This window comes from Stenella coeruleoalba, assembly GCF_951394435.1.
Source record: "Stenella coeruleoalba genome assembly, chromosome: 4".
NCBI lineage: Eukaryota > Metazoa > Chordata > Mammalia > Artiodactyla > Delphinidae > Stenella > Stenella coeruleoalba.
This window is the reverse complement of record NC_137149.1, coordinates 128022930-128045007: the sequence shown is the minus strand read 5'-3', so window position 1 is coordinate 128045007 and position 22078 is coordinate 128022930. Positions and strand designations below refer to the sequence as shown.

The window sequence follows — 22078 nt, the reverse complement described above, 5'->3', positions numbered from 1 at the left end:
AAACCTAATCCACTATTATTTATTTGCATGTGATTCTCTCCCAAAAGGCTTTGAAGATTTTTGAGGACAAGAAGCACATCATGTTCATATATCTATATCTATATATATCTATATATATATATCTTTAACATGAAGCATTATGCTCAGTAAATAATATGCAAAAATTGCTTCCTTCTTTGATATAAGAGAGTACTCAGAACCATCAATTCCTTAGAGTTAATGGCTTCTGCCATAGTGGAATAATGATCTGGAATAAAATGAAATACTTTGGGAGGAACAATGACTAGGGTTCTGGTCAACCAAGAACAGCCTATGTAGGCCCTGTGCTGCAGAAAGAAACAGAGCAAAGAGGTAGGTCATCATCAGGCTGTAAATTTGCCTCTTGTAGTGGTAAACAGACCTTGAGGGAGACGTGGCTCCAGCCCACCAACGGCACAAAATTGAGCTAGCTCAGGGGTCTGACTGTCCACTTCACTCTCCCCGCTTTGTACTTTGGGTGGGCTTTTATGAGAAAAAGGAACAATGCAGGTCCCTTGTAACTGCAACTCCTCACTGATATCCTGTTCTCTTTGACATCATTGCCCTGCTTGTTCAGTGGGGAACTGAAGTGAACTTGAACCAAGTCCAAATTGTCTATTTCACTACCTTGCAAACTTGGTTAAGACTTTGTGGTCTGGTTAGACAAACAATCAACCACAAATGGGTTCCAGAGTCATTACATGCTATGTACACATGACAAAGTTTTGGTTTTGTACCTTGCATGATTTTTCAATGTAGGTGTTTCACTGTGCCCAAAAGACTGTCTCCATGAAATTTCTCTTTTAAATATTCATTTGTTTACTTATTTACATAGATGTTTGGTTAAAGAGCCCTTAAATTACCTATTAATTAGATATCATTGTTTAGAAATATGTTCTATTATAAAACTCAGCCCCATTTCTTAAAGCACAGGAAATATATAATGTGGCTACCGTACTTATCTGGGCCACCATACTTACCTCATGGGTAAGGTTGACAAGAATAAAAATATATACATTTAAATTTCATCACAAAATATCAATTATCCCAGTAGAGCTTGGGAGAAAGCTTGTTAGACAGCAGTATATATTACAAAGGACTATATGTTTCAATTTATTACGCAGTAAGACAAAATTCGTTTATAAAGGTCATGAAGTTTACGGATCCAGGAACAAAGAGCTAAATATAGATCAAGAGAGACAGCCTAGGCTCTTAGAAGCATGGCCCTGGAGTCAGATGGCCTCATACCGCTTGCTAGCTGTGAGGCATTGAACAAGTCACTGAGCCCCTCTGGCGCTGTTTCTTCATTTTAAGACTTAATCCTTAGGTTTAAAATAAAGTTTGGGGAAGTCAGTATTTGCCAAGTGCTTAGAAAAGTGCCTGGTACACAGTCAGCATTATATAAAGGAAGGAAGAAAGAAGGAAGGAAGGGAAGGAGGGAGAGAGGGAGGGATATGCAGACCTTTGTCCTATTTTACTCTGTGTTCATATTCCATTTAGAACATGGTGTTTAATTCTGTTTGTAGTTATTTCTGAAGGCCATAAAAACAAAGAATGCATTGAGAGATGGTGGTAATCTATTTTAGGAAGGGCAGAAGGAGTGGCATGTAATTTTACATCTTAAAGGGATTTAAACAATTAAGCAGAACATGGCATCCATCTTCAAATACTTGAGGGTTGACAAAAGGAAGGAGATACTGACTTACTCTATGTTGATCTAGGCAGATGAGTGGATTAATGACCGGAAGTTCTAGAGCGACAGAGTTCAGCTTAACATGAAGGTAAATTTTATAAAATGTATAGCTGTCCGACTATGGAATGGGTTGATACACAAAGTGACAACCTCCCTCCTATTGGAAATGCACAAGTAAAGGTTAGCTGATAATCTATCAGGGATGTTGTATAAAGAATTCCTGCCTTGGTTGGCAGGGTCACTAGGTAATCTCTAAATTCCTTTCCAAATGTTTCAGTGTTAAAATATCATTAATATGAAAAGTTACAAGTGCACAGAAATGGAGGTGGTTTGAAAACTGACTTTTAGGAGAATAACAATCAAGGCTTGAAAAATAACACTTTATTCTGTACCAAAAGCTTGTGGTCCTTCACCAACCCATGAAAGTAATGAGCAAAGTAAGTACTCCGGCATATTTGGGGGAAGTTGACGTGTCAACATATGGTTAGTTTCCATTTCTCAATTTGTCTCATTTTGACAAGATAACACGATGGAATTTTGTTTTTGTTTTTTTACTTAATATTAAACATAGTTGTTGAAAGAGTAGTGTAAGAATGGGTATGTCACAAGTCACAATGATTGGGTCATCTGAATCAAGGTATAATTTACACACAAGATCAAATTAGGTCTAAGCGAAGCAAATATTAAATAATTTATATACATATATATATACACTTATATATTGCTCAATATCTATATCTTTGGCCTCAAAAGCAAGTCAAAGAGTAATGTTAAAAAAGTTCATTGCAATTTACTTTTTCGTTTTAGTTATTTGGGTCGTAAGTCTTACAAGGGTGCCAAATTCATTTTGAAAAAAAAAAAGTGGCTTTATTCTCTGAAGTGGATTTAGACTATTTCCTCAAACACAGGGATCTAACCTTGCCCCAGTCATTTCTGTTTAAATTCTCACTGTTGCTCAGAGAAGCACATCTTCTCACAGTGGAATCAGTTCAGGCTCAAGAAAGGAATGTCCTGTTTTACTCCAGCATGCCTGCTCTTGCAAACCATCACGTTACATTCAAGTAGAGAACCTTCCACTGAAGAACCTTCCACTGAAAAACCTTCCACCAAACTTAATTAAAGGGCTGGTATAGACTTAAGTACAATATCTAGATTAAGAAATAATTACTTTATTAGCCTATATTCACCTACCTAAGATTTTGCCAAGTTTTGGACTAGAAGATACCTAGCTTCCCTTTCCACATGGGTTCAACAGAAAAACATATTCTAGACCTCAGGTATATGTCTTGATATATGGAAAAAACAATGTTGATGATACTTGTTCAGATTCTTCAATAAAATTTCTTTTTTTTTTTTTTTTGCAGTACGCGGGCCTCTCACTGTTGTGGACTCTGCCGTTGCGGAGCACAGGCTCCGGACACGCAGGCTCAGTGGCCATGGTTCACGGGCCCAGCCACTCCACGGCATGTGGGATCTTCCTGGACCGGGGCATGAACCCGTGTCCCCTGCATTGGCAGGCGGACTCTCAACCACTGTGCCACCAGGGAAGCCTTCTTCAATAAAATTTTTGACCTAAGTTGAAATACTATATTTTGCTCTTAGATATCTTGGTACTAACAGAGATATAAGGCCACACGAGGATAATGGCACAAAAGGTTTCTTTTATATGTGAATAAGAATGCTGCCTCAGTAGTCATTTATTTATTTTTTGGAAGGGCATGGCAAGAATATCAGATTGCCAAGCATTTTCCTTTGGAGGAGAGGTCAACGTCTATGGGGAGTACAGACTAACTTCCTTGTAGCAACTTTTCTTTTAGCTGCCAAGGAAAATATTGAGTCCAGATGATCTAGCGAGCAGAAGGCCTGCCTCTGTAGGAGAGAGAAAGCTCTTCCTGCCTGGAAGACCCCTACCAACCACCCTGGCCGAGGGGTCCATGAGACATGAAAGCTGACATATGCCTTTACTTCATCGAACCTTACCTAGATCAGAAAGCTTCTTTTTTCCCCTATCTTCCACACACATAGGTCCAGATTCTTTCAAGATCTTTTAGTTTTGCTTTTTCTTGATTGTGATAAAATGAATTAAATCAAAATTTTGCTCCCATTACTAATCAAACTCTAGGAGGAAATTAGCAGAGTTCAGCAACATACTAGCAAAATGTGCTAATACCATTTTAACATTTAGTTGGAGATAAGGATATTCAAAGGGCAATTACTTATTTTTAAATTGCACTCAAAATTTAAAAAATACACACACATAAATTCATTTTTCATTAGCACTAATATATCAACAGCCCCAAATTCTTAAAGCTTTTTAAAATATGGGATATTTCTCATTTTCCTTTCATCCCAGAGTCCACACCAAGATTGTTAGTGTTTCCTTCTTTTGTTATTCAAGCGATGTGAGCGAAGGTGGCAAAAGACACATAGACACATTTATCATAAAACTATATAAAGCAGATTGCAAAAAAAACCATGACTTTCTTTTACCTTGCCGTAAATAGAAACAAAATAGTTTCCATTTTCCATTATGATCTGAAACCGTAACCTCAGTAACATAAGGTTTTAATTTATAAAGGAACGTCAAGTATTGCCCTTTGGGGAGGTTATAACAGACTACATGAATGTCAAATAGTATTACTTTCTAAAAATAGATTTATTTAGCCCCCAAATAAAGCTTCATGATTTAGAATTAATTTCCAATTACGTAGGGCATCTATACTCTTGTTCAGGAACCACACAATTTATTAGCAACTTTAAAATTATTAACATGGGCAATAAAATCATATTTATGTAATCCAACCCCAGAGGAAAAAGATTAAACTCAGCAAATGCTTGTTGGAATTTGGGCTTTCCACACATTTCTCATGTGGTCAAGCTGAACCCATGGCAAATCTACACAGCTGCCTCAGTTGCCTTTTGACTTTATGACCATGTAATATTTGATCACATGGACCTTGCATATATGTACGTGAGATTTCTGTTTTCTTATAGAAAAAATGGTTTTCCTTTTTATATAGGGATTGGAGATCAGTAGGAGTTTTCAATAAATGTATCTATTTCAAGAGCAGCTGCTGTAAAATCAATTCATTCTTGTGAAGAGGAAGGCGCCCCCTCCTTTTCTGGCAAAAATAATATCTCTCGACAGCTCTAATATGCCTTTTTCTCACTTTTGTTCTAGCCTTTCCAAGAGAAAAAAAAATCTTTATCACAAAATCAAAAAAAACCCCAACTATCTGTTACAAAGATTCCATCTCTGAATTTGTTATAAAATTAAATTAGGGAACAGAAACTGAACAACAGATGATATCTATTGTATTTCTATTTTCTAGAGCAAGACAGCAGTCAAGGTGATTTTCAAACTCTGAAGCACACAAAAATATCATGTCATTATTTTCTCAAATAGTTGAGAAGACAGACATCACTTTGAAAACACATAAATTCAGTTCTTATGTGTAAGAGACTAGATTTTTTTTTCTGCTGTTAGAAAAAACCCCAAATCAGTATTATTCAACTTGATTTGATGAGTGCTAAGAGCAGATTTAGGAAAAGCCTTAAGTCTAGCAGGTAGGGAATGCTTTATGTGATTTTATTAAGTATTAATATCTTAAGTATTCACATCCCACCTTGTTGGGTTTTTTTTATTTTGCGGTACGCGGGCCTCTCACTGTTGTGGTCTCTCCCGTTGCGGAGCACAGGCTCCGGACGCGCAGGCTCAGCGGCCATGGCTCATGGGCCCAGCCGCTCCGCGGCATGTGGGATCTTCCTGGACCGGGGCATGAACCTGTGTCCCCTGCATCGGCAGGCGGACTCTCAACCACTGCGCCACCAGGGAAGCCCCCCACCTCGTTTTAAAAGGAATTTAAGACAGTCTAAATGGATACATAAAATTTAGTAAGATATCAAGAATGGATTGTGAGAAAGTTATATCAGGGCAAGGGTTATGTCATAAAACTGAACTAGGAATGAGGCCACTATATTAAAAAAGAAAAAGCTTATTAAAGGATGCTATACATTTGAAGTGTTCACAACACTTACGTTACTCATTTTCAGTTGAAAATACCATAAGTCAAAAATGCGTTTAATACATCTAACCTACAGATCATTATAGCTTAGTCTAGACTACCTTAAACACATTCAGAACACTTACATTAACCTACAGTTGCACAAAAATCATCTAACATAAAGCTTATTTTATACAGCCTTGAATATCTCATATCAGTTATTAAATACTGTACTGAAAAACAGAATGGCTCTAAGTGTGTCAGTGGTTTCCCCTCATGATCCCGTGGCTGAATGGCAGCTGTGGCTGCCCTGCCAGCATCACGAGAGATTATCTGTGCTGCATATCACTAGCCCTGGGAAAAGAGTAAAATTCCAAGTACAGTTTCTACTCAATGCATATTCCTTTTGCACCATTGTAAAGTCCCCAAATCCTAAGACAAACAATCTTAAGCCAGGGACTGTCTGTACTTACTTCACCTGACATCCTGCTGTCCACTCAGCCGTCTCGATGGTTAGATTTTAGAGGATTCAGTGCAGTGAAATCCCCAAAACAACGCTGTGATACTTGAGAACTATCACATGCGACTTGTTACTACGAATCAGCTACCAATTTTGTAAATGATATGTTTTATAAATTACACCCTTGATCCTTATAAAGATGTCATTCACATAAATTCTGATGGGCTCAATGAATGGAAGAGAATGCGGTGTAATTGTGCATAATATATTTTGCCCATAGAACTTGAGATCATTACCCTCGGGTATAAATGTATCACACTGGGCATTTGAACTTCTTTGTCGTCTGTGATCTTCTGATCAGGAGAAAAGTTTACAGTATTTTGGCTGCTTTTTCATAAACTCTATTGCCTCTCAGTCCAGTTTTCATTAGACAGTAGCCTGTGAAGACTTTCAGTTTGTTACCCTGGGCTAGAGACTGGAGCACTACAACCAAAATTCAGGTTAGAAGGAGGATTGAAACCCTTTTAATGACAGTGTTTACCTGAGTACAGTAAGCTCTTTGATGAAGACAGGAATTTTTACGCGGTACACTGACAATGCATTGATTTTTAATAGCTTGGGATTTATTCTCACGTGCATTAGGACAAACAAAAACGTAACAACTGTATGAATTCATGAACATCCCTGCCCAGGTCAAGGCTAAAATAAATGATTGTTCATGCGACACTTGTGGAAAAAAACCTTTGGGTGGTTATATGAATGACTAAGATTTGGGAAGCACTATTGTATGGGAACAGAATGCCCTAACAAACTTGTAAACTTTAAAAGCAAACAGAATCTGAGATAGAACTACGATATTTGTTCCATATCCACATGTTTAATTCCAAGTTGTTTCTCTCCTTGAACATGGCTTTCAAGTTCAATGATATGAGGCTACACCACTAGCTTAAGCCTTGAGTTTTGTGTCTCAACCTTCTGGGAGCATAAATAAACTTGCTGGGTTTCGGCATAACTGCTCTGCACACATCATTCAGGCCCGGGCTGCCTGCATCTCTGGCTTCTGTAATGCGAACAAGCCCTTTCTAGGACTGGTTCCTGCTGTACCTCATTTTCCAAGTGCAAAGGCATCAATCGTCTCCCTAATCACCTGTTAGGTTTTTGTTGTGTCTCAGCTGGAAATTTCCTTCCCTTGTCTAAAGTGGAGTTCAAAAAAGTCTCAGATCACATCACAGGCTCCTGTCAAAACACTGTGCATTTTTCTTTCCAAATCCAAGAGACCCTTCTGTCCTATTTCACTGCGCTTTCATTTTTAAAGAAAATAAACAAAACAAATAAAAATATTTTTTAAAAGCTACCACTCTTGAAACCCTCTTTTCTGAAACTTAAACACCATAAACCAGTGCCTTATAAAGTCACATTTTTAAAAGTCACAGTTATATGCAAACCCTCAGTATATGAAGCAATAAAGATGAGCTACCAAAAGTGAAAACCAAGATGGCCAAGATGTTTAGAAAGATGTTCAATATCACTTATTATTGGGAAAATACAAATTAAGCCAAAATAGCACTTTTTACCCGCTGGATTGGTAAAAATTCTTATCGTACAAATATTGGGGCTTGTGGAAACATGGGAGCATGTGTGCGTGGCTTGTGGGATATAAATTAGTATAGCTATTTTGAAGGGCAATCTGGTAGCATCTAGTAAAATTGAAAATATAAATACCACCCATTCCACTTATACGTTTATGTACCTTCATACTGTGTTCATAGTTATACATGTGACTATGTCTATTACACTGTTGCTTATAGTACCAAAACATCAGAAACAACCTAAAATTCAATAGGGGAATAGGTAAATTGTGTTCTATTCATACAAAGGAATACTATACAGCTATTAAAAGGGGCGAACTAGACCTTGTATATGAACATAGATCTCAAAAACATGATATCAGCTCAAGAATATGAGTCGTTGAAGGTGACACACACTACGAGACCAGTTATGGAAACGAAAACACCCAACGCGTATGATGAATTAATAAATAATATTCTTAGCCTTAACCACTTAGATATCCCTAGTCAAGACCTCCTAACTCTTCCTTGCTACTTTCCTAAATTGTACTCATCCTCAAGACACAGTTCAAATCCTACCTCCCTCAGGACCACCCAACCCACAATGATTCCTTTTCTCCTCTGATCCACTCTAATAATAATAGTTTTAGGCATGTGACCTCATCTATCTCATATTCTCATTGTGGGGATTAATAAAGGTTCCTCACATAGGATGTTTCATGTAGTTCTTAGTGCATAGCAAGAACTCATTGACTCTTAGTTGCTATTATTATGACAAGTTTATGTCTCCCTTTGCTTAGTCTGGTACACTGTCATAGTAGATACTCAATAAATGTTTACATTTGCCTACGAATATGATGGTGACATGTTTTTGCTAATGATTACATTTGCCCAGGTCATTTCCTGAGGTGGGGTCCTGGCTCATTATTTACTGGATATTCAGTAAAGTCTGTGGGCATTCAAGAATTGGACATTCCCAAGTTCCACTGGCTGAGTGCTGAGGCACTGCTCTCTGGGGACCACAGATGAGCGCTAACCTCCTATTCCAGGCTCAGCTGATCCTAGATTCCCCTGAAGTTATTAGTTGAGCTCTAGCAAAGCTTACAGACCTTCTAGCCCAAAGTCACTGAAAGAGTTTAAGCCTCTTAGAAAACAAGTATTAATCCTGGGATTTTTCTTCTAAGATCTTGAACACCAGGAAAATTCCTCAATTTCAGGAGTCTCAGAGGAGGCACTTTTAGACAAACACGGGACAGGAAAGGTTAAGTAGGGTAGGTAAAAATGGAGAAAGCATGGAGAACAGGGTAACACGTATTAAGCATAACCCCTAATATCTGCCGGGCATAGAGAATTCAAATAGGTGACGTCATTTAACACAACACCTACAGGAGAGAGAGAGAGATAGTTACTCCTGGTTTACAGATGAGGAAACTGAGGCCTGGAGATTCATTAACTTAAAAGCGGCACAGAAAATAATTGCTGGAATAAGGATTTAATCCCAGGTCTTCTTGACTTTAAAAACCCGTGTTTGTGGCAGAAGTTAAATCTATTTAAATTAGATTCATTTACATGTTATTTCATTAAATTAAATGAAAAGCACATATTCCATACACTTATATGTCTAGGTCCTCAGTTAATAATTTGAGGAACTGAGAGAAGTGACTCATTTGGAAAGGTGTGTCTAAAGCTTGTAACGGCTCTGAATGATAAGCTCCATACTTACAGGGTCTCAAGTCCCTAGTACTTGAAAACAAAATTAAATACCAAACAAATTAGAGAAAAGAAACAGACCTCAAAACTACTACTTTTTAGTAGGAAAGTAATCTGACACCCATAAATGTATGAAGAAGATAGCCTAAAATTAACACAAACATTTTGTTCAGGAAGTTGAAAGTTTTTTTGTAGGTCATTCTTTGATTTCTCTAGTAAGAGCAGTTCTTTTGTGGTGGTTCATCTGTGGGTATCTTGTTAAGAGATATTTGCTCTAACATGATTTCTATAGAAGTGTACTCTCTGCAGCATCTTTCATCTTACCAGCAGCTGAAGCAACAACATCCTAAGTGGGGTAAGTTTTCACGTAATTATTAGCATGCCTAAGAAGACAGTGACTTCATCTGGGCTTATTACTGTTACTTGTCACAGATACGGACTGAAATAATGCAGCAAACACACCACTGAAACTCTCAAGGGAAGAGATAAGACGAAGTGATAATGGAGAAACTGCTCCGGCTCGGGCTGTTCTACATAAACACATCCCTTTCCAACAGTCAAGAGACAACTGAACGCTTCAATGACCTATGTCTGCAATGCTTCTTATTCACTTCAATATTTGAAATAGGGGATAATATGAAATAATGGGAGCTCTTCTCCAACTAATACAATCAAAAGTAAAAAAAAAAAAAAAAAAAGCCAAAGTGGAAACAAGACTAAGGAAAGAAGGAAGACATAAATGACCTTTGTGACTCAAAAACAAATCCCACAAAGGGAGTCATGAGAAATAAAACCTATACTGACCTCAGTTGATTAAGGTCACTTATTTATAAAGCAGAACATTTCATAAGTTACACTCCCCGACACATAAACTTCATGTTGAGAATACGACATTCAGCAGGATAATAAAAATAAGGCTGATGGGCCTTTTAATCCCTCTCTTGTGAATTAAATATTTACTAAAATAGAATGATTACAGCCCTGTATCTTAAGGGTAGTAAATAGGTTGTATGCCGAAGCATACCCTGATTAGTCTTGCTAATGGCATACCAACTATCTTAACTTTAAGGAGCCATTACAGAATGACAGATGGAAGAATAATGTAACATAAGGAAAATAAAAGTTACAGACAGACAACTAAGCAATATGGGTCACACTGCTACACTGTATATACACAAAATCCTAGAGTTCCTCTTAAGGGAAAATAACAGTGCACTGGCATTTTCATTTACTTTTTAGTGGCAATTAAATTTCCTGACACAATTATTTTTTGATAAAACATGACATTTTATAATCCAGTCAAATTTTATTATTTTCCAATCCAATCCCAATCACCTATTAATCAAATATAAGTTTGAAAGTCCCTACTAAATATGCTTTTTGCAAACGCATTGTGACAAGATGGCTCTTAGCATTCAATGGTGATTCCATAAGAAACAACTGAGTGCTGATACTGAGAGCGGGGACGCATTCTCCCTTTCTTTTTAAAATTAAAAATCTGCCGATTATTCAGCCACCATTTCATAAATTCCTGCCACAGATGATCAAGGGAGAATTTGGCGATACACATACACTTCAAAACTCAAAGAAAGGATAGTTATACCAGGCTTATAGTCATCCCACAAAGCCATTAAAATCAATTCCTGAATGGTGGCTGGTTTAAATGAGGCAGACTTTAGTCCAGCAGTCCTCAACCCCGGCTCTATCCCAGAATCTAGTCTGTGGTGGGACTCCTGTGAGAATCATTGTTTTGGTCTTATAACATAGACAACCGCTAAGAGTTCCTTACGGAGTCAGACCTACCCACTCCTTGCCAACTTCCTCATCTGAAGAGGATCTTGTGCCATTTCAGTCAAACAGACTGTAAGTAGCAGCACGTGTCGGAAGTGTGAAGCTATAAGTAATACTGGATATGTAAGAAAAGAGAGAGTCTGAAATTTTAAAAAACTGTACAGAGGGTATAATGACAAGTTGAAATTATGATAGAGTAATCATGGTTCCGGCATACAAAAATGCAGTGGGGCGGCCACTGAGGACCTGGTCTCCGACAAGTCTCTGCACCACTGGGGACCTGAACTTCCTTTGAGCTGTACCAGACCCAAGGACACCCCTAGCCGTGTTCAGAACAATACCTGCCAGCTGCAACCTAGGGTCTCAAGGTCTTCCATTGTAACTATGCAACCATTTGGGATCCCAACCAATCCTCGCTTAACAAGCACCCTGCCTCTTGCCAGCTCCAATTATAATTCTTGATAAACAACTCATGTAACTAACTGTAACCTTGTGGGCTTTTGCCTTTATAAGTCTCCCCCATTTTGTAGTCTGGGAGAACACAATTCAGACGCCTGTTGAATCTGTGTCTCCCGGGCTGCAGCCCTAAGTAAACACCTTTTTATTTCACGTCTGTCTCTGAAGTTTTCGTTGACAGATTCAGACTGTGCGTTAAGGTGGATTGTTTGTGGCCTGTTTGTTTTTGAATTTGAGTTGAAACCTCTCCAAAACTTTCACTTTCATCTTCTGGAACTTTTGCTTATAAATATGTCACAGCTGAGCAATAATTTCATTTGCTTATTTCCAAATGCCCATGTATGCACAAAACTTCCCTATAGGACTTGAACATTTTAGAAACCTATGTTATTCATTCACTCACTCACTGAATATTTATTGAGAACCTACTCTAACTAGGCATTATTCTAGGTACTGATAATTAAAATATAGCAGTGAACAAGATAACAAAAGTCCCCACTCTCATGAACCTTACTCTGGTGAGGGGACTTCTGAACAAGCAGGTAGATGAAGCTTTATTTCTTTGTATCTATAACGTTTCTCTCATCCATAAATAATTTGAAAATTTAACAGATAGAAGCACTATACAGTAGAAAAATTTAATATAGATAAGGAAAAAACTAAAACTACAAAAACAGCATTGATATTATAACCCCGGTGAAATTTTAAAACTATCCAGAGTAAATAGCCTGAAAGGTGGTTAGAATAATTCAAACATAAAATAAACTGCAATTGATGTCAAATAAAATAAAAAACTTTAATACATTTAAAAACGTAAAAATCAAACTCCTTTAAAACACTAGCTTTTTTTTTTCTTTAATCCAGTGTGTGTCCTGGAACTTTTGTAAAGTTCTTAAAAATTCTGGATCCCTGGATCCACCTGAATGATAAACTGCACAGGGTCCAAATATACGTAGTTTTGTAATGTTCCAGAAGCAGCCACTGTCTGGAGGCTGGGACTGTCCATCAGACGGCAGAGCAAAGAGCTCTGCAAATCCTCTTCCTCCTCCCAAAACCATGACACTGAAAAATATTGTCAAAACCAACCATTTCAGGACCTAATAATAAGCCAAAGACAAGCAACAAGTGGAAAAGTTTCTTCTTGGAAAACTGCTGACTGGCAAGTAAGAAGAGGGCGAGTCTGTGGTCTTTCTACCTGGGGCAGCTCCCACCCCGCCCCTCTCAGCTAAACCTCTACCAGGGAGAGGCTGCCATGGAAACCGGCAACTTTGCTGCCCCAGGGTCTGAGTGCATTGGAAGTGAAGAGTAGAAAAGCCTACCCCCAGGCAGTCTGAAGCATTAGCTTCCTTGGAGGCAAACAAATGCTGACTGCCAACCTCACAGCTGGCCTGAGCCTGCACTCGCACTTGGGCTACTCCCCAGACCAGTGGACTAGCCATGAATGTAATGGGCAATGAGATCCTGGACATGAGAGAACCATGGAGGGCTTTGATCAATTTCCACACATCCTGGGTTGACCAGTAGGACCTAATAGGGCCTGGTGGAAAGAAAAGGCAGGATGGATACGAAAACTCCTGAATTTGAACATGTTTCCCAGTCCATACACAGATATATCAGCAGAGGCTGAAAGCCTTACTGGATTGAACTGTTTGAGCACAACTTCTGGCTAATCACTGACTGACCACTGAACTACGGAGACCCAAGTGCAACCCTAGGAAACAAGGCTTAGACATAAAAGTAAGAACTGAACTACTATCTCAGAACATAACTGAAAATACAATTTTAAAAATGGATGAAAAAGTTGCTACACGGTTCTGAAAAACAGAAGGCAGCAGAATGAATTCCTATTTGGACTGTTCTTTGTTTATTCAACCGCTATTTATATTTATTTCAATCTGGACCAGACACTGTGCTCAAATGCCCAGATACAATAGTGAACATGATAGATAAGGTAGAAATTAAAGAGTTAACATTTTAGAACTAGAGTTTGTTCTTCAAGGTCTCAGGATTTGGGCAGACCACTCTGGTCTTGCACACAGTCTCCAATTTTGAAAAGTACATGGTTCTTATGACTCATATGACTTACATAATGTTTCAACTAACAGATGTGAAGTAGTCAAATACATCACCAAATAATTATGGGATTGACATATATACACTAATATGTATAAAACAGATAACTAATAAGAAACTGTTGTATAAAAAATAAATAAAATTTATAAAAAAAGAAAAGAACAACTAAGGAAAACAACAAGGTCCTACTGTATAGCACAGGATAAAAAATGTAACTAAGGCATCTGTGTTTTAGTGCTGGCTCTAGTATTTTCTGAGTAGTCTCTGCTGAAACACTCTGCAGAACTCAGTTTCATTATTCATAAGGTGAAGCAGGTTTGACTAAATTTTTAAGGTGACTCCTTGACCTCAAATTCGATGATTATTTGTAAGGGCATACAATAATACACATTAACATAAAAAATACTTATAAGAAACCTATCCAGGCTTACTTTAATGAATGCAATCCATCCATAATTAGCACAGCATTTGTAAACACACGCACAGTTTCAAAGTGGTATTTAAAGAGCTTATTTTCTTAAATAGATAAAACATTGCATTTGAAAGCTTATTTACAAGATTCTCATATATGGTATTGGAATCAAACCGTATGTCATAATATATTCAGAAGAAATACGAGGCTCATAATTGCCTAGATTTGATTGTCTCAGGAAGATCATGACCTTTGATATTTATTTTCTTAACAAATATCGTAGAGTGATCCCTGTGTCTCAAACGTTGATCTAATCACTTTACACATATCAATTCGTTTAATCCTGGAGACACTCCTAAGAAGGGCTACTATTATTAGCATGTCTACTTTTACACAAGGGAAGACTGAGGCACCAACAGGTTGACTAACTTGCCTCAGGCACTAATAGGCAGGATGAGATTGACTTCCTCTTGGCTGCTAAGTGGCACGGGCCTGGATTCAAACTCAGGTCAGCTGGCTCTGAAGCCGCATTCTCTCATCTGCTCTGCCCTGTGGCCAGAGCTTACAAACCTATGGGCTTGTGATGTAAGACAGTACCCAAAGAGGGAAAGGACATCAGTTATTCAAGACAATAACACGTCTATTTCCCTTAAACACATGCACGCACGAACACACACACACACACGCATACACACACACACGGACAAGCCCTCACACTCTCGTGCAGCCCTCACATAGACACAAAACCAAAGGATAAATCTGGCAGATTTGAATTTCACTAGAGTAGTGGGCATATGGACGTTAAGATCGTTAGTATTTTTGGATTAAATTTCTAGTGCCTTACTTTTATTTCACAATCCTAAACTAAATCCTCATAAATGTTATGTCATTAGCAAATGTGTTGTATATATAATGTCAGGTCCATACAACCTTTATGCTATTCCAAAATAGGTAGTTTTATAGTTCAACATATATATGACAGATAGGCCCTTTATTTACGGATTGGAAAAAATTACCTTTCTAATGTAAGGGTCCTCTCTTACCCCTACCTTAAATAAACAAGTAACAGTTTCACCTTCCAGATAATTTATGCTGGTTGAATCATTTTAGCCCTCTAGGGTTTCTGGCCTGTAACATCATGTGCTCTACCCTCCTCACCTGGCATCTTTGTTCCATCCATGGTGACATTTGTACTTTTTAAATGCACATTAGAAGATTTTATACTCAGATTCTGAACCTTCCCCTGTGAGTGTTGAGAGATTATTATTGAAAAAAGTCTTTTATGACAACCAAACGTGTTTCATATGGCTGAGATGCTCATGTCAGGCCTTGAAGATATCCTCATACATTTATCCAAAAATTATGGTAGAACTCCACTGAGCAACGAAAATGCCAAGAGACATGAAATGGGGTAAAAGAGAGGACTTCAGAACCCTCTCATTAGCCGGGAAAACATACAGCATAGAAGGAGCGCAGGCAAGCATCACTCTCTCCATGGAAAGAGTGTAGCAGTTAAAAGAAAAGTGGAGCTAATGACATGCCAGATAAGAAGCAGCCCTCTCAGAGCATCACATGACATTCCCTTCTGGGATCAGGGAGCCTGTCCCATGTTTCCTGTTGTGCTCCTGAGTCGGTCTTTGTGGCAAAGAGACAAGTTTGCTAAAGTTTTTAATTAACGTATGTCCTTGCTGACAGATGTTGTGAATGAGGCACTTTTTCTTTCCCATTATGGCTTAGACTTTAGATTTAATTACTGTGGAAATGAATCAAGAAACATGACTTGAGGCAGAATATTTTAAATGTCAGCAGAGTAACCATATTAATTCTCAATCTTAAAGGATCCGTGTAATCCCATCTTTATTATGAGTGATGTGAAAATAATTTTAGGAAGGAGGTTAAAGATAGGAAGACCCTGCAAGCTATGGGAAGATCACCTGTTAGTTGCCATTTTTTGGATAGCTGTTTTGTTTGCATAACGACTTAGTTTTATTTGGTGCATACACATAACGACTTGTATGAAAAGGGACTGTGCTCTTCAAGTGTTATATGTGAAAGGACCGGAGCCCTTCAACTTAGGTCTAAATGTATTCATGAAATATATCTTCCATTCAGATGATCAAAATCTGGCCACATTTTTTTTATTGCCTAAAATGAGTATTCACTTAAAATTATGTTATCTCTCATGTCATCAGCTCTAAGCCATGGAAATGCAGTGAAGTAACTAAATGTTTAGTCCTCCAGTAAAATACATATTTGGAAAAAAAAACCCCAAACCTTAAAATGACCTAAAAGAAACAATGAGGTCCTATTATATAGCACAGGGAACTATATGCAATATCTCATGATAAACGATAATGAAAAGGAATATAAAAAAGAATATATATGTATAACTAAATCACTTTGCTGTACAGCAGAAATTAACAAATATTGTAAATCAACTATACTTCAATAAAATATTTTTTAAAAAAGAAAAAAAGTTGAAGACATATGGGGTACCTTCTCATACAATCCAGTGCTCGGATAAAGAAGTCCTTGTGTAACTGGTGTTCATCCCTCAAGATTGAGCATTGTTCAAGTGTCACTGACATCGACGTCCTGTCTTTGGCACTTTTACAGCAGGTGAAACGGATGCCATTTAGTTTGCGACAAATCTGTAACAGACATATACACAGTTTATCGTTTACTCGCAGATTAAAGTGTCAGAGTCCTCTAGACACTTCTAGTCTAAACCCACCAAATTTATGTTAATTTATGAAAATTAACTGGTTCAATCTGCCTATAGAATGGAAACATATTACCTTTTCATTTCAAAAGCTAGTGGAATAGATTTAATTTATTTAGCTCTTTGTACATGAGGTGTGGGGCTGTTGAAGGCATATAAGATGGTAAATATCCAGCAGAGGCAGCAAGGCTCTCTGAGAGGGCATCTAAGCTGCAGGGGATAATGATAATCACAGCTCAGAAGCAATATCTTAATAGTGAAGGGGAAAAAAATAATCTGTATTTCCTGGATCAGCCCCTTGATTTGAATCTTACATAGCTAATACCTTCTTACTATATATTTAAAATAACCTTTACTAATCTCTGCTGGATGTTATGAGATTTCAAACATCCACATGGTGCCAAGTGAAACCGATAAGGAAACCACTCATCAATGCAACTAATAAGAATAAGGACACCAAAAATGGCCACTGTAATTGCATATCTACTGTGCACCAGGTACAATGCTAATAAATTTCATATAGATTTTGCTCTTTTAATTTAACTGCACATGAACCCTGGAGGAAGGTATAGTAATCTCATTTCACAGATGAGGAAATTGAGGTGTAGATAGGTAAGGTGCCTTATGCACAGCAGAGCAGAGCCAGGATGCTGGTATAAGTCTACCTAACAAGGACCAAGTCTTTAACTTCTGTCCTGTTCTGTTTCTCTCTATAATTCTTTCTTGTTGTTATTCTGATGTAAGCCAGGAGAAGAATCTGTAAGTAGCAATAATTTATGGTCTCATTGCTTTACGGTTAACAGGTGAATCACTCCATTCTATTCTCTTCCCTAGTCCATGGTAAGGCATCAACAATGTTCGTCAACATGCACTTAAGATACATCTACTCTGATGAGATACAGGCCTGCTTTACTATCTGCCTTTGAAGAGAGGATATAATAATACAGTTTATCAAAGGTTTTTATCATGATTTAATTGTGATTCTGATACTTAGCTTAGGAGTTACAAGTCCTTATTAGCCCTTAGGTACTTTCTCACTATCTCCAATGTAAGTGACTAGAGAAACGTGACAGCATGATTTCAACATGTAATCTTTTCTGTTTCTTGTAGAAAACACTAACGCATTTAAATAAATAGTATTTCAAAAATTTTAATATAAAATAACAAAGGCTTGACTATATTTATAGTAACAAAATACAAACCTCAATGGTCACTTATGAGAGGTGAGTTTTAAAAAGAATGAATATTCTTTAAAATGCATTGTCACAATTGTATGCAACTATCCTACGAAGGATATTTCATGTTACAAATTTAAAATCAAGAGGAATCTGGGGCGGCCTTCCCTGATGGCGCCGTGGTCAGGAATCTGCCTGCCAATGCAGGGGACACGGGTTCAATCCCTGGTCTGGGAAGATCCCACATGCCGTGGAGCAACTAAGCCTGTGTGCCACAACTACTGAGCCTGTGCTCTAGAGTCCATGAGCCACAACTACTGAGCCCTGAGCCACAACTACTGAGCCCACGTGCCACAACTACTGAAGCCTATGCACCTAGAGCCTGTGCTCTGCAACAAGAGAAGCCACCATGATGAGAAGCCCACGCACTGCAACAGAGAGTAGCCCCCATTCGCCGCAACCAGAGAAAAGCCCACGCGCAGCAATGAAGACCCAACACAGCCAAAAATAAAATAAAATAACAAAATAAATAAATTTATTAAAAAAAAAAGAAGCTGGGGCAATTCCATCAAAGCAGACAGGTTGGGTCTTGGTTTCTGTATTTCACAACTATTTGAACTATATGAGCTTAATTTAACATTAGCTTAATTTGGTATTTGGTCTTTTTAAATTTTCATTTTTTAAAATTCATTCAACATAAAACCAAATAGCTTTACATTTTTCAATTAGAATGTAAAACATTAACAAAAGCAGTATTTCATTAATCGTTTTAAAGAAGAGAGGATAATAAAACAGAGACAGAAATAAAAACTTTTTGGAAAATGTAAAAGGGAATTTCTATATTTCTTTCAGAGTAATACCAAGGTCCCTAGTTTACAAAGAGGATATTGAAACTCATGTATCACCCTATAGACATGTTATTAATAATAAAGTCAATATTCCTACAGAACGCCAAATTTGCATACTATGGGTGCTGTATATTTATCAAGGCAAGTAATCATCCATTCATGAATTCAATGGTAAGTTGTGAGTAAGCCGTATTTGGTTGGTATATACATTTCAAAAAAAATTTCAGAAACGTAGGATTTATGGGAATTTTTTTAATATATTCAAATGAGAAAACTACATGTACTAGAGAAAATATTCATTTGTGGTTCTACCTGTGCATCCTTCATTTGTCAATTTACATGACTGCACGATATGTGCATAATGACATATGTATATGTTTCTAAGTTGTCAGATGGCCTTGGGCAATGATCAAAGTACTTTTGTGCTATCATGTCATTAGTAATATAGCAAAAATAACTTACGACCTGTCTTTGTGAAATTTTCGTGAGAATTAGCAACCACAGTAGTCTTTGAAGGTATATAGAGCAGACACGGGAGAAAGAACTATTAAAAACAACCTTCATGTAATGTAGTATGATGCTAAAAGGGACCAGTGTAAATGAGCTGCCTGAAAGCAACGTTTCAGATTGTTACCTTTGATGTTCTTCCCTGGGGCTCCAAGAGGGCATGAAGGGAAACTAGAGCAGCTTTCCTCTGCCTTGCTTTTGGTAAATTATTTTATGGAGACTCATGGTAAATTATCCATTCCTTTTTCCCAGAAGAGAGTAAGTAATATTAGATTATAATTGAAGCGCTGGCAGTAGGGGGAAAGGCTTTGTCTCAAATGCTATTGATGGAGAATGAATAGCACATGTGAGAAGATCTATTACACTCAACACCAAATTACACGAGCAATCCTGTGCAGTAAGTTCAAACACGGCGTTCATCAAAAAGATCTCCAATGTGTGCCTTTCCTGATGAAAAGATCCCTTCCTAGTGAAAGGATCTCTGGGTCTGAATGTTTAACAAAACTCATATGAGCTATACCTGAGCGGTTGCCAGATAAGAGCTTAAAAATTATAGGCATGATTTTCTCCCTCAACCTTGTAGAAATCTTGGGGGGTGGGGAAGCAGGCAGATCTTCTACCCTGAGGTTGCCATTAAATGAGAAAGAAGCATACAAAATATAGCTCATTACCCTAAGAGCAATACATCAGTAATAAATTCCATGCCGGTATCTAAATTGACAAACGCATTTACAAGCTCATTAACAAAACAATATGTCCAGGAGCCTTACTGAGGCTGTGAGTCAGAGATCTGATAACCACTTTCTGTTGAAACCATATGTCTCTAGAGCAGCACTTCAAAACCCTGACTGACATGGGCTATTGACATTGCAACATGCAGTAACAAGAAAATCACAGACACTTGATTTTAACCTCAAACACATCCCAAATTTATAAGAAAAGCCAATGAGTAAGATTTTTTCTCATTGAATACATCTTCTTCTATCTCGTGTTTCTGTGTATTGATAGACTAGATGCCTAATCTCCTGGATAATGGAGAATGACATCTGGTAGCCCAAAGTGCAGAGGCTGGACCCTACATAGCAGATACCCGATAACACTTGCTGATATCACGGTGACAGGGAATACCATTTGACAGGAGAGTGCCTACCGTTGCAGCCAGCCACATGATTTCTACATTCTTTCTCTTTTTGGCTTGAATATTTTGCTGGAGATTTTCTAGTAATCCTTTTAAATCATTTTGTTCTTGAAAATGTGAAATGTCTGAAAAACAAAAAAGGAGGGGAAGAAAAAGGAAACCGTATTAGTATTAAGCTGCCCATGGAGTTTTCCTTAATATATTTGCAAATGTAATTTCCATAACAACAAATGCCATTTGGAGTAGAGAGTATCTGAGGATAATCATGCTTATTAATCCTTCCGGTTTTATTCTTTACTTAGAAATATGCCTCAGTTTCCCTCATTCCCTATTATGTGTAACTGGGGTAATGTCAATGGGTGATATAACACTCACCAAGGAGGGAACTGTTTTTAATAACAAAGGCTGCCTCACTTCAACCAAAGTAGAGGATATGGATGAAACATGAGATACAACCTTCCATTTTTGGCTTACTGAGCAGCTAGTCTGAATCATGAGACTGTATCAAACTGAACATCTCAGAGGTGGAATTGGAAAGTTCAACCAAAACCCACGAAGTCAGTTTCTACACAGAAAGATTCCTCAAACTAGGCAATATTGACATTCTGGACTGGCTAACACTTGGTTGTAGGGAGTGGGCCTATATTCTGCATTGTGGGATGTTAAGCAGCATCCCTGACCTCTACCTTTCAGGAGCCAGTAGTATCCTTCCCATTGTGACAATCAAAAATATCTCCAGGGCTTCCCTGGTGGTGCAGTGGTTGAGAGTCCGCCTGCCGATGCAGGGGACACGGGTTCGTGCCCCGGTCCGGGAAGATCCCACATGCCGCGGAGCAGCTGGGCCCGTGAGCCATGGCCGCTGAGCCTGCGCGTCCGGAGCCTGTGCTCCGCAACGGGAGAGGTCACAACAGTGAGAGGCCCGCGTACGGCAAAAAAAAAAAAAAAAACTCCAGATATTGCCAAATGTTCCTTGGGGGCAAAGTCTATCCTGTTTGAGAACAGGTGCTATTAAGGAGCACAGGTATGGATGGAAAGAGGAACAACGCAAGAGGCGATAGTTAATTATATGAGATAATTGGGAAGGGAGCAAGAAGTGACTGATTGCTCAGATCTCTACACACTCATAACTAGAGAATGTGTAATCGATGGCATACGGTTTATATTAAAACCTAAGGCAGGGTTTCCCTGGTGGCGCAGTGGTTGGGAGTCCGCCTGCCGATGCAGGGGACGCAGGTTTGTGTCCTGGTCCGGGAGGATTCCACATGCCGCGGAGCGGCTGGGCCCGTGAGCCATGGCCGCTGAGCCTGCACGTCTGGAGCCTGTGCTCCGCAACGGGAGAGGCCGCAACAGTGAGAGGCCCGCGTACCGCAAAAAAAAAAAAACAAAAAACAAAAAACAAAAAACTTAAGGCAATGCACACTATGACACCAGTATTCCTGAGACTCAGTGAGATAGGATTCAAGATTAGAATATAGAGATGGAAACAAAAAGTCTAAGAGAGTG

General features: G+C 38.3%; 1 protein-coding gene across 11 annotated transcripts in view; it reads right to left on the bottom strand.

The window, feature by feature from the left end:
• The window catches only part of INPP4B (inositol polyphosphate-4-phosphatase type II B), a 717808-nt gene that overhangs the window by 26297 nt on the left and 669433 nt on the right, over positions 1 to 22078 (bottom strand). For 8 of the 11 annotated variants that reach the window (XM_079920302.1, XM_079920301.1, XM_079920305.1 and 5 more), the window contains 3 exons: positions 20588 to 20700; positions 16682 to 16836; positions 12244 to 12762 (listed from right to left, as the gene is read on the bottom strand). In XM_079920302.1, the coding sequence (XP_079776428.1) occupies positions 12531 to 12762; positions 16682 to 16836; positions 20588 to 20700 (500 nt within the window). In that variant the 3' untranslated portion in view covers positions 12244 to 12530. Of the gene's footprint in view, positions 1 to 12243; positions 12763 to 16681; positions 16837 to 20587; positions 20701 to 22078 lie in introns of those variants that run through there. The other 3 variants (XM_079920299.1, XM_079920303.1, XM_079920304.1) reach the window with 1 other exon arrangement.